We start from the raw sequence: 13,231 nt of genomic DNA, 5'->3' as shown, positions 1-13,231 counted from the left end.
CTCAGCATAGTGACCAAAAAGAGTACAAAATAGGCCCAAGATCTGCCAGTGGACTTAAGAATAAACAGCCAAAGCATCTCTACTGTTTATAGAGTTCCTTAAAGTGAGTACATTATTTGGGTATAATTCTTCATAGCTCGTGAACAGTCCAGTTGAGCTACAAACTTCAAGTGTGTTCAGAGATGTCTATATGTCTAAGATATCCAAAAATCCCTGGGCGTTTTAAGAAGGCAAGTCTGACTGTCAGAGCTAAAAATTCTATCTGCTAAAGTTAGGGTTGAAATTCAAAGTTTTTTGTTTGTTTGTTTTTGTTTTTCTTGTACTCTGGCTGTTTTTTATGTTGTCTTCTTGAGATCCATTCTGTGCTTTCCCTGCTGTCTATCGTACATAGAAATGTCAGAAGTTCCGTGAGGAAAGCGCTTCTTAGGGATTGTCAGTGCTAACTTTGGAAACTGACATTGCTTTCATAGTTCATCTGAGGTTATCATTAGCTTCTGATAAGGCCTGGAAAAGTCGGGATTGGTAGAGGATCTGTGTAAGTGCGAGCCGACTGTGGAAACCTTTGTGCTTTGTGGATTGCTAGCCAAAGCCCCCGAGTCCTCGGTGCAAGCATATGGTCTGAATAATAATCATTTTTCTTATATAATGTATCATAAGATAAGCTTCAACCTGTGATTGTATTGAAAATCATGTTTGCTGTGAACAGCCAAAGAGTCTGAGTGGGACTAATTGTCTCAGGGTGAATCGATGGTGTCTCCTGTCAGCTTTGAGCTTGGGCTTCTGTGTCTATGAGAAAACAGACTCTGTGTCCTGGGCCCACACCAGCATCCTTCTCAGCTCACTTGGGGATTTGAGCTTGGAATCTTTAATTCAGTGGAGCCCTTTTTTTAGCTGGTTTGTTGACAAGCTACCAACATCCATCAAATATGCCAGAGTATGCCTCCAGAACTCTGTCTTTCTCAGAAAACAAGCTCTGACAGCTGGGTCAGCAATTATGGGCCCAGTGGGAAATCGGCCAGTGCTGGCATTTCTCAGTACCGCTGGGATGGAGGGGAGTATGTGCTGGTTTTATCTTGACCTAAAAGGACAGCTTTGTGGGCTGTAGGACCTACCTGCCCATATCCTGCACCTTTTTGGGTCCCCACATGGGCTCTCCTTCATATTCTGGAGAAATATGCCAATGTATAACCACCTTAACGGGCCACAAATTGAATGGAATTAAATTCACAGTAACGAGATCCAAAAAATTGATTTTGAGAGAGAGGAAGATTGTCCACTCTGGAAACTAAATATCTAACAGCTGTCTTCTCTGCAAGAAGAAATTGGGGAACGCCGCTGGGGAGGGGCGGGACGGGTAGCCAGGACTGAAATGTGGGCTGACCAAACAATACAGTGGAGTTTATCACTGTCTTCCTGTGCTGAACATGGGTGCTCACATGTGTTGAGGGAGGTCAACAAATTTTGAATATAAGAATGTCTTACTGAAGTGAGACCACAGAAATATACTAAGAAAGGGGGTTTGAGCTTAGTGGAGATAGGGTGGGGAAGGCATTCCACGTCTACCCTAAAAAAAGCCTCTCAGAAGTTTGTGTGGTTTCCCTGGTCCTCTTAGGAACAGCACTGCTCTGAGCGAAAGAAGAAGTACAACAGAGTGGGGACACCAGGGAAATTCATATCAACTTTTAAGGAAAAGAAAACTTCCTATTTAACATTATCTTCCTTTTCAAGTTTATTTATTTATTTTGAGAGAGAGAGAAAGAGAGAGCAGGGGAGGGGCAGAGAGAGAGAGAGGGGAGGGAGAATCCCACACACCATGAGATCAATCCCAATGTGGGGCTAGATCCCACACACCATGAGATCATTACCTGAGCCAAAAGCAAGAGTTGGACGCTTACCCACCCTGAGCCAGCCGGGAGTCCCATCCTTATCTCCCTTTTAAATTGGCATCTCCTTTCTTGTATTCACAGTCCCACACACATACATACTCTCTAGAGCATGATTCATTCTCCTTGTACAAAGTCATGTACATTCTCCTTGGACATGAGATGTAAGTTTTGTTGTATCCTCACACCCACCCATTTTTTCAGAGGAAACATTGATGGTTTCCGGGTCACACAACTTATTACCATGTGTATGCCTTTGGGCAAGGTACATAATCTTTCTGTGCTTTGTCTTCCCCATGTTACACATTGGGAAAAATGGACGTTTCAGTGCTGTTGAGAACATTAAATCAGGCAATATGTCCTAATTTGCTCCTTTTTTTCCCCTAGAGAATGGATTACTTCGTCCACAGTAAGAAATTTCTATGGGTGGCTTAGAGAGGCTGTGATAAAGGACACAAAAGATATATTTAGTTTTGTCAGTTATTTTCTTGGTGCTCTTAAAACTATATTCTGAGGTGATTACATACTTTTCCACCTGCCAGTAGGGGCCTATCTCTACCCATTAAGCACCTTGCAACACACTTCATTTTCCTTCCCTTCTCTTCTCTTCTCTTCTCTTCTCTTCTCTTCTCTTCTCTTCTCTTCTCTTCTCCCTTCCCTTCCCTTCCCTTCCCTTCCCTTCCCTTCCCTTCCCTTCCCTTCCCCTCCCCTCTCCTCCCCTCCCTCCTCTCCTCTCCTCTCCTCTCCTCTCCTCTCCTCTCCTCTCCTCTCCTCCCCTCCCCTCCCCTCCCCTCCCCTTCCCTCCCCTCCTCTCTCCTCTTCTCTCCTCTCCTCTCCTCTCCCCTCCTTTCCTTTTTTTTTCTTTTTCTTGGTATTTTTAAAAAGATTCTTCTTTCAGTTGCTTGTAAAACATGAATGAAGGTGTTCATGTCTGTAACCAGACCCCATGCCACAAATTAAATCCTGAAAGTACTGAATGAGAGAATCAGGACAAAGTGATTACAATAATAAATAAAGAGAGAAAAGCAGTGTATTACAGAATTGTTTTTCTTCACAACCACAATTTAAAAATATTTTCATTTTTCTGTAAACTTTTCTTTTTCTCTTTAACTTCCTGTTTCTTCTTCTGAGAAATGGTTGACACATTTTACGTGTGACTCCATATTTCAAAAGGTTCAGTGTGTTTGCCTGAAGTCTCTTGGATTGTCAAAGTGTCTTTCTCATTAGTCATTGGTGGCCTTGGGTGGAAAGCCTCCACTCTGCACCAGGCCAAGTCTGTCTTTCTAGAGGGGGCCTTTCGCCTCTGCACTGGCGAGCATGTGTCTGCAGGGAAAGCGCTTGTCACATCCCAGGTGGCTGAGCATGTACTTCCAGAGAAATTAACCCTCTGAGTGTGAATGGGTAGCAAAACTCTTAAAGGGTGGGGACAGGTAACATGACAGGAAGTCAAGGGACAATCGGCAGTAATACCTTTGGGCATGGTTTCCTTACTGGTCCCCTAAGTCATTTCACAGGTGTTTCTGGACAGCATAATGTCCTGGGCCCAATGCTGGGCTCTGAGTCAATGAGGTGGTTAATACACATCTGGCCCCTGCCCTCGTGGGATGCTCTGCCATGCTGGAAACAACCAAGTGTCAAATACCATTTGGGAGGTGCATTGTGAAGGAAGTATCGGGGCATTTAGGGAAAACTCGCTAATCCCTAACCCCTTATGGAATGGCCAAGCACCTGCCTGACAGCTGGAAATGAGAGCGTCAGTGAGACAGGGGTGGACCTCGTGTAAGTGCTCAGCACATGCAGAGTGGGTAAAGTCAGGTGGGGCAGGTTGGAATCCTGGCTCCGCCACTTGCTAACTTCATACTTCTGCACCTCTTTGAACCACAGTTTCTTCACTTGTAAAACTGGAACCCAAATAGTAGGTTCCTCATAGGCTGATTGAAATCAAGTTCACATAAATCTATATCTATATCTGTATCTGTATACATATAGATATAGATATAGATATAGATACAGATATAGATATAGATATAGATACAGATACAGATATAGATACAGATACAGATACAGATACAGATATACATGACATCACAGGGCTCATGACGTGTGCTCTCTACATATCCAGACTACCCCCCACGTTGCACATGCATGTACGTTGAAAGTACATTGTGCATACAGTGGAGTCAGGGTTGGGGAAGGAAGTCAAAGATGAGGTGGGAAAGCAGGAAGGCCAGATCACAGGAAGTCTCAGAGACAGAATTTAATTCTCAGTGTAAAGAGAGTTCACTGAAGGGCTTCAGTGAAGGTGATGGGTAATGTTACTTATGTTTTATGAAGATGAGAGAATGGGTCAGAGGGAAGTAGCAAATGTACAATCAGGGACGGCAGTTACAAGGCTATTTTAAGACTATGAAGGTGATGATGTAGGCTTCAATGCATACCTGCTCAGTGTGATATGACAGATACTGAATCAGCCGTGTTCTTTGGATTGTCTTCATACCATGCACAAATCTTTAGCACTGTAAGTAATGCCTTTGGATTAATGATGGATGAGATGAGGGATGTGAGATACTGACTCTTCATTTCCAGGTACAGTCTATGGAATTCTCATGACGACTTTGTAGGGTAGGCTTTGCTTAGCCCTATTGTACAGATAAGAAGACTGAAGCTCAAAGACATCACTTGAGTTGCCTCAAGTCTTCCAGCTTATAAATGGCAAGACCATAATTGAAACCCAGGACTGTTAGACTTCCAACAATATTTGTTGTTTTTGTTTCTATCAATTGCCTCTGTCTCCTTTAGGTTTCGTGGCAATAGGGAGATGTGTTTTCTTGGAGGTAACCTAGGTCATCAACACTTATATCACCAAATTAGTTACTAGATTAGCCAGACATTAGAGGGAACATAACGCAGGTCATAAATGCTGTGATGGATCAGGAGGGAGGGGAGTAGGGCCGTGGAGTGGAGAGAGTGCCTGTGTACTTCAAGCTGAGACACAGGGCACAAGGTGTGTCTGTGAAGTAATAACACACTCCATGTTTACTCATGAAAGCATTTGTCCCACACCCACAGACAATAGAGTGTTTCAGCTTTCTGTTCCCATAACGCTGGGTATACTCTCTATTAGAGCTCGTAATAACCCATACTAGTGTGGCTGTCCATAAATAGTATGTGTTGTGTCACTCAACAGCAGGCTCCTAAGGACCCAGTTTCTTACCCAGAGTCTTGTGCAGTGACAGAGGGGGACAATTAGAAGAGAATATGGATTCATAATGTATGCACCCAGCACTCATGAAGAATTGCAAATAGAGTGTGAGAAGCTGGGGCAAACTTGGCATCCCCTGGGCAGTAATCCATTGACTCAAAAAATGGAAAAATGGAATAGCACCATTTTGGGTAAGAAAGTGGAGTGTGACCCACCAGATTGGACTGGTTAGGAACTCAGGTCCCTCCAGTCATTCCAATCTTATTGATACCCCTACTACCTACCATTGATGTAACACAATGTGTCAGACATGATGGCATCACTATGTACGTATTGTCACTTTATATGTATTAGCACATTTAACTCTTACTGCAGTCTTCTCTGAAGGATGTTAAGTACCCCATTTTACAGAGGAGGAAATCAAGTCTCAGAGAGATAGAGTTGCCCAAGGTGACTCAGCTAACAAGCTATGACTATCATTGTTTAAAATCCATGACCTTATCTATGCATGGACTCATTACAACATAACTGATGACATATTGTTGTCTGTGGCCTCCATTTGCTTTGGATAGGAGTCCAGTTCAGGGGACAGGTGTAGGGGTAGCGATGGGTGGTATGGGAAGGGTCTAAGGGAGGTGGGAATTGATGAAAACCTCTGTAGCTGGAGTATTTCTTTCTAGGGTCTAAGGAGTCCTCAGCAACCTTTTGGTTTGAATCACTTTGTTCCTTAGGAATAAATTGCTAAATTGCATCTTAAAACTAATTACAGTAAAAGTATGATTTCACTTTTATTTTCATTTCATAATTTTGGCTTTACAAAGAATGTTTCTAGATCCTTGGCCAAAATAATATACTTAATTTATCATTGTGTATGCTCAAGCCGAGCATTTTAATTGCTTGATGAATAATGAAAAATTGAGTTTTTATGAGTGCTTGGTTTGAAATAAGACCAATCCCACCCCTTCCATACACCATTCACCACTGTCCCACCCACATAAGATGGTAAATAATGAATCTGTTTCAAGTTATATTAAATAGCCTTGAATTTTTTCTATTGTAAAAGTAATAAGTGTTCATTGTAAAAGTTTTTGTAATTAAAAAAAATAGGAAAACTAATGTGAAAATAACATAGAACACCTCCCAAGTAGAGTCTCTATTAACTTATTTTTAAGGACTTACTTTTTTAAAGAGTGGTTTTAGATTCACAGCAAAATTAGGTATGCAGATTTCCCACATACTGCCTGCTTCCACATATACAGATCCTCCCCTGTTGTCAGCATTCCCTGCCAGAATGGTAAATTTACTACAATTGGTGAACCTACCGTCCCCATAATCTTGCCTTTTCTAGAACATCATACTGTTGGAATCATACAGTAGCCTTTTCAGATTGGCATATTTCACTTGGTAATACACATTTAAATTTCTTTCATGTCTTTTCATGGCTTGCTAGCTCATTTCTTTTTAGTGCTGAATAATATTCCACTGTCTCGATATACCAGTTTATTTATACATCCACCTACTGAAGGACATCTTGGTGGCTTCCAAGATTTGGCAATTATGAATAAAGCTGCTATAAACATCCATGTGCAGATTTTTGCATGAACATAAGTTTTCAACTCCTTTGTGTAAATACCAAGCAGTGAGGCTGCTGGGTAGTGTGATGAGAGTATGTTTAGTTTTATAAGAAGCCACCAAATTGTCTTCCAAAGCAGCTGTACCATTTTGCATTCCTACCACAAATGAATGAGAGTTCCTGTCACTTCACATCCTCACCATCATTTCTTGTTGTCAGTGTTCAGTATCTCATTCTTGTTTTAATTTGCCTTTTCTTAATGACACATGATGTGGAGCATCTTTTCATATACTTACTTGTCATTTCTATAATTTCTTTGGGGAGGTGAGAATCCCTATTAACATTTTGACATATAATTTTCAGATATGTTTATACATATCTACAAAGTGAGTTGATTTAAATCACGATCTTTCTCTTGACTTTCTCTTCTTTGCTTTAACAATAGTAATTGGACACTTTTTATATATAAAAACTAAAATGAGAGCTATCACTGACACAGGATAAGTCAGGGATGGTAAGGGTGCCATATATTTGCCTTCCCTATACAAACAGCAAGTTTTCCTTTACCTCATATTCTTTTCCACTGAACTCAGAGGAGACCTCACAATATTTTTCAACACAGGTTCTAAGAAGACAGTACTATTCAGTTAATTGTGGAATGATAGACTGTATTTTTCTGTCTCTAACCTTGAACCTGAGATGAGGTCAAGTGGCTCCAGATATCGGAAGCAAATTGATAATGAAGATCGATCATGAGAGATTATTACTACCAGGCACCTGACACTGTAGAGCCTGATGTAGGTACTTATGGTATTCTCACCCTGTCCCCTCAAGCAAAATATGACATATCACTAATGAGGGGTTTTACTTCCAGGCTACTAATCAGTTCACTTTGATTCAGTGTGTGATGCTTGCTTATAAATGAATAATCCCCCTTGAGTCTGATTAAGTTGAGTCTAGTCTATATGCTTCCTGTTGAGATGGGACCTTCCCAATGTCAAGAACATTCCTATAACTTGGACAACAACTAAGATGGGAAGCAGGAAGAGCAATTATGAGGATATTAACTGATCTCTCTCTCTCTCTTTCTCTCTCTCTGCCCAGAGTCAGATGTCGCTGACTTTGATGGCCGAAGCTCCCTTCTCTACAGGTTCAATCAGAAGCTGATGAGCACTCTCAAAGATGTGATCTCTCTGAAATTCAAGAGCATGCAAGGAGATGGGGTCCTGTTCCATGGAGAAGGTCAACGTGGAGACCACATCACTCTGGAGCTCCAGAAGGGGAGGCTCGCCCTACACCTCAACTTGGGTAGGGTCAGGCTTTGCTCCTTTCTATGTAGAGATAGCAGGAACTCCATTTCGTAGTGGGTCACAGTTCCTTATTGCCCAGGTGTATCAGGTGAAAATTGCTGGAGCTCAGTGTAAGTGGTGTTTTCCCCTTTTACATGTCAGAGAAGAAAAAATTACCATTTTGTGAAATAGTTAAGCTGTACATAGCATTCTTTGAAACAAGATAGTATTGGCAAGTAGGGAGCTCTACAAGTTCATTGCTATCATGTATCTATGTATCTATCTATCTATCTATCATCGATGTATCTTTTTTAGTAATAGAATTTAATTTGAGCATATTTAACACACATGAACATATATATTTTTTTTAAACTGAGTTGAATCCTCAGCAGCTTTTTTTTTTAAAGTTTATTTATTTTTGAGACATAGAGAGACAGCATGAATGGGGAAGGGGCAGAGAGAGAGGGAGACACAGAATCGGAAGCAGGCTCCAGGCTCTGAGCCATCAGCCCAGACCCCGACGCAGGGCTTGAACTCATGGACTGCAAGATCGTGACCTGAGCTGAAGTCAGACGCTTAACCGACTGAGCCACCCAGGCGCCCCCATGAACATATATTTTAATGAAGCTTGCTCATAATCTATTCTGATTGGTATATTTATGACCAATCATAAATTGGTACATTTATGAAAGTTGAATCCCAAGAGAAAAATAGAGAAGACGCATTTTAATTTATTTGGTTTCTTTCTTCTTTCTCTCTCTCTCTCTCTCTCTCTCTCTCTTTTTCATTTGTTCTTTCTTTATCTTTCTGTTTTTCTGTCCTTTTTCTGGTTGAAGGGAGATAGAGGGTCATATGTATAGTGGGAAAGTCTAAGTTTCTAGGCAAACACAGTTTCCTTCAAGTGCCCTGGTTGTGCCAGGATGAGCCCTAAACTTGCCAAATACCAGTTAATTTGGTACAGAATGTCCTCCTGCCTTCTGTGCAGTGAGGACACTGGCCTCCTGCTGTGGGCTGGCACCCAGCATGGCCTCACCACAGGCAGGCCATCATTGTAATCAACTTCCTATTCCAGGGAACAAAAGAGAAGGGAACAGCCTCCTTTGTGTGCTCAAAGGTACTTCTGAAGGAAGAGTGAAACAAGTGCTGACGGCAGGGGGCAGAATTCCCAGAGGTGCAAAAGCAAACCTAAAAAGCTCGTCTGTAGAGAAAGAAACCAAAAGAAACACACACACACACACACACACACACACACAAAACAAACAAACAAAAAAAACCACGAGCCCATGCTGAAGGAACAGCAAAGTGCCATTCCTTATGAGAATGATTTCCTGCCTCTCATTCATATTTGTTAGCATTTGGGAAAGGGGTGGTTATTGTACTTGTGGACGATAATTATCACTAAGTATTCGCTATCAGAGTAAAGAAGAACAGTCATAGCAGAATTGAGTTTGTAAGTTCAAGTTGCATGGAAAGCTGGAAATAAATCTCAAGCATACTTTCACAATTAGGAGGAGAGACATAAGAATAAAAATTAGTGTGGACTCATCCCAAAAGCCAAACTATGTAAGCCTCTATTTTGAGTCATTTCTGAGTATCTTCTTACCCACCATGGTGAATATTGGCAGGGGTAACAGGGAAAACATCTGGAATCCCAAGTTCAATTTATAAAATTGACATCTAGCGCATTAGATTACATATCCACCAAAAGCATCCTTAGAAGCAGAATTTTACCCAGAAGAAAGCAGTAAGAGGATTTGCTAGTAACCTGGTTAATTGTATTAACATACATGCAAAAGCAACTCAACAATGAATTATCTGAAGGGCGGACATACACATATTCAGCAAAAGATGTATTAGTTTATTAACTGGCCTTCGATTTTGAGGAAGGGACTGTGGATGAATGGAGTGGAGCCCCTCAACTGGCCATGCCTCAGAGAGCACTGTGCGTCGTGAGTGAAGTTACAATTATTTGTCAACGCCAGAGCAGGCACCTTCTGATGACACTCAGTCTGCCAGTTGCTGCCATTCCCAATTATGTATGCCGTCCCTCTCCAATGCTCTGCTCCAGCATGCATAATCCAGTGTTGCAAACCAGTTTCACTCACAGTATTGGATGATGGAAAGGAGTAGGTGTGGTCACTCAACAGAACTGTTTTCATTGCAGACACGTGCCAGCTATTTGTTACGGGGAAAGTCACATAACCCACAAGCCTCTGTTTACTTATGTAGAATCCGGGGCTAAGGAATAACTGTCTTGTAGAGCATGGACACGAAAACCAAAAATATTATAAATTAATATTCCATGTCAGTAAGTGAACCTAATGAAGGATCCCAAAGATAAGCTCTTAATATTGCTCATTTCTTCATCAAACAATATCCAAATGCCCTGTACTCTTCTCCATGCCAACCTTCCTGAAAAGAAATGGTATATGAAATAAATAGGACCTATTCCTTGCAATGAAAAACAAGGCAAGTCTCTTTTCCCCAGATTCCACGTGCCCTGTTTTTCTAATCAGGATGGTGACAAAGTAAAACCTCATTGAGTGAATGATTCAGTAGTGAGAATATGTTCTTCATCTAGTCTGCATAGTTTGAGAATTTCTTCATCTTAGAAAATGAAATGCTGTGGATTTGATGTTCCCTGTACTTCCCTGTTTGAAGCAGCCATCTAACTTTCTTATAAATCAGTGCCAATTTGCATGTTTCTTCTCTAGAGAGACACTGCCACGTATCAGTTCCTTAGCCCTTCCTACCTCACAAATAGGCAGCAGATCTCTGGAAGCACCAAGTTAAGGGCACAGGGGATGATAACTGCTTTGATTTGCTCATAACAGACAATCTGTCATGTAGATTGCAAAAGGGCAGGACAACATTTGTTCATTGCTATAGCTCCAGAACTTAGGAAAACACCTGCCTAAAAATGAATACATTGGAAAAAGGGGGTTCCATCTAAAATAGCAGGGGCTGGCACAATGCACGTTGTTATCGTTGGGCTTGCTCACCCCAAGCCTGTGCACCTGGCTCCCTCATGTACCACTCTCTCTCCTATGATGGCGCCCTGCTATTTATAAAATCCCCACAATGTGCTAGGATCCTAGCCAATCTTCAAAGCAGCCCTGTTAGGTGAACAAACCAAATTAGCCCAATTACCCATAAGGAATATTAAGATCAAAAAGAATAAATCACTTCAGTTTACACAGTTAGCTATAAGGTATTGCCACTGTTAAAATGTATTACATCCAATCCATTTTTTCACTGTTATGTTCAGATTATAAAATATATGTCAGTTTTAGAAAATCTGAAGAAAAAATAGAAATCATTATATTTAAGAAAAAACAGTCACTTGAAATCCTACAATTCAGTCATCTCTGCTATTAATGCTTTAGTATATTTTTCAAATGTTTTTTCTTAAATATTTATATAAACATTTTACATATTATACAAAATTCATGTTCTTTCTATGTTGCCACACAGCCTCTGGAATAGAAAGAATTCGTGTTATGCATGATCATGTGTACCTCTTAATATTTTAAATTAAAGAAATGAATCAAGAATAGAAAGAAAGAAGGAAGAGATGGATGTGAGGGGGGAGGGGGGGAGAGAAAGAGAGGCAGAGAGAGAAGGAAGGAGGGAGAGAGAGGGAGAAAGAGAAAGGCAGGGAGAAGAATGAGGGAAGAAAAAGGGAGGGAGAGGGAGAGAGAAAGGAAGAAATAAAGAGGCAGAGAGGAAAGGAGAGAAGGAAGACAGGGAGGGAAAGGGAGAGAGAGAAAGAGAGACAGAAAGAGAAAGAGGCAGAGAGGGAGGGAGGGGAAGCAGGAGGGTGAGAGAAGGAATGAGGGAGGAAGAATCCAAGAATCCAAGATAGTGGGCTAAAGGATAGTGCTAGGCCAATGAAAGAGGTAGTTGTTGTTTTGTTTCTTTTTCTTGTTTTTGTTTGGTTGGTTTTTTTTTGTTTTTTTCCTTTCCCAGCTCTCATGGGCACTCCAGCAGCCTTTCCTTTAGTGACAATTCTCCAGTGTGTGTCCTTATCTAATCTGAGACTTTACAAGTCAGCAATTCAGAAGAGTGGAGGGGTTCAGCACCATGGACAGCTGCCAAGGCTCCTGCTTGGGAGTCCTGTGGGCTGTGGTTCTTTCCAAGTGATGCTCTTTCCTGGTTGATTCACATTGCCTAGTTACCTCTACTGTGACTGACTTGGACAGCTCAGTTCTATGGTGAAATTGACCTACGTCAACCCATTTAATTAATTTCTTAGGGTAAAGCAATATTTTTTTTTCCCTAAAAGTATTAATGGGAAAGAGATTTCTTCTCGTAAGGAGATTATAGAGATTCCTCTTCTCACTCTGTACACATCTCATTCACACTACCTGTGGCAGTCTGCCCTCTGCAGAATTCCATCGGCACAAACCCACACATACAGGTGGGAGAATCAAAGAGCTGAGATATTACATGACTGGGAAACTGTTGTAAGAACTAAGCAAGACATCAATAGTACATGTTGGTCATTCATCCTTACAAGAGTTCAGTGCCTTTGAACTGAGGCAGAATGTGCAATGTGCAGTAAATACAGCAGTAGTAAAGTGAGAATCCTGGAATAGCATAGACACACGTAAAGCAGTGTCCTTGGGGGAGCAACCATAGAGTTCAGAGGCCAGAGCACTTGATTGAATATTCAATTTATTGTCATATCTGGAGATGTAGGTGATAGATCTGCATATTCTCCAAAAAGTAAAATGGACATTTACTATACTGTTTTGAAATCTAGACATTTGAATAAGCCAACCCACATGCATTTATAAAATGTTTATCATGTTTCTGAGTTGGTACTGAATACCATGGAAGATGTTTTAAATGTTGCCATTTTTGAGAGCCTGCACTTATGCCATGTACCAGATACATTAAATACATATTTCATTTAAAATCACATGATAGTCCTAAAAAATATCCAAACCCATTTCCAGATGAAGGAACTGATGGTCAGTGATGTAGTCAGTTGCCCAAGATCACACAGTTGCATTATGTTAGACCTTGGATTAGAACCCTCTCCAGTCCTACCCCAATGCCCTGACATTAATAATTAAGATGCTATAAATCTTTATGAAATAATTATATATTAAATATCATGAAGTCCAAGTTCATATGTTAAATTGTGACAATGGAAGGATCAGGGTGGGAGAGAGGAGCCCAGAAAAGCATTATGGATGAACCCCAACTTACCTGGGCATTTTATTATGAAAAATAGAGGAAGACAGGTGTTTCAAAGTATCATGGGGATAAGGTGCAT

The 13,231-nt window shown here is 41.0% G+C and overlaps 1 protein-coding gene across 1 annotated transcript in view; it reads left to right on the top strand.

Annotated features, from left to right (window-relative positions):
- Positions 1-13,231, top strand: part of CNTNAP5 (contactin associated protein family member 5) — a 799,405-nt gene that overhangs the window by 363,008 nt on the left and 423,166 nt on the right. Inside the window, exon 5 of the mRNA XM_042994206.1 lies at positions 7,763-7,966. Coding sequence (XP_042850140.1) covers positions 7,763-7,966 — 204 coding nt within the window. The remainder of the gene's footprint in view (positions 1-7,762; positions 7,967-13,231) is intronic.

The sequence above is a fragment of the Panthera tigris genome, chromosome C1 (assembly GCF_018350195.1).
Source record: "Panthera tigris isolate Pti1 chromosome C1, P.tigris_Pti1_mat1.1, whole genome shotgun sequence".
Taxonomy (NCBI): Eukaryota; Metazoa; Chordata; class Mammalia; order Carnivora; family Felidae; genus Panthera; species Panthera tigris.
Note: the sequence above shows the minus strand (reverse complement) of the source record. Positions and strands in the feature narration are given on the sequence as shown.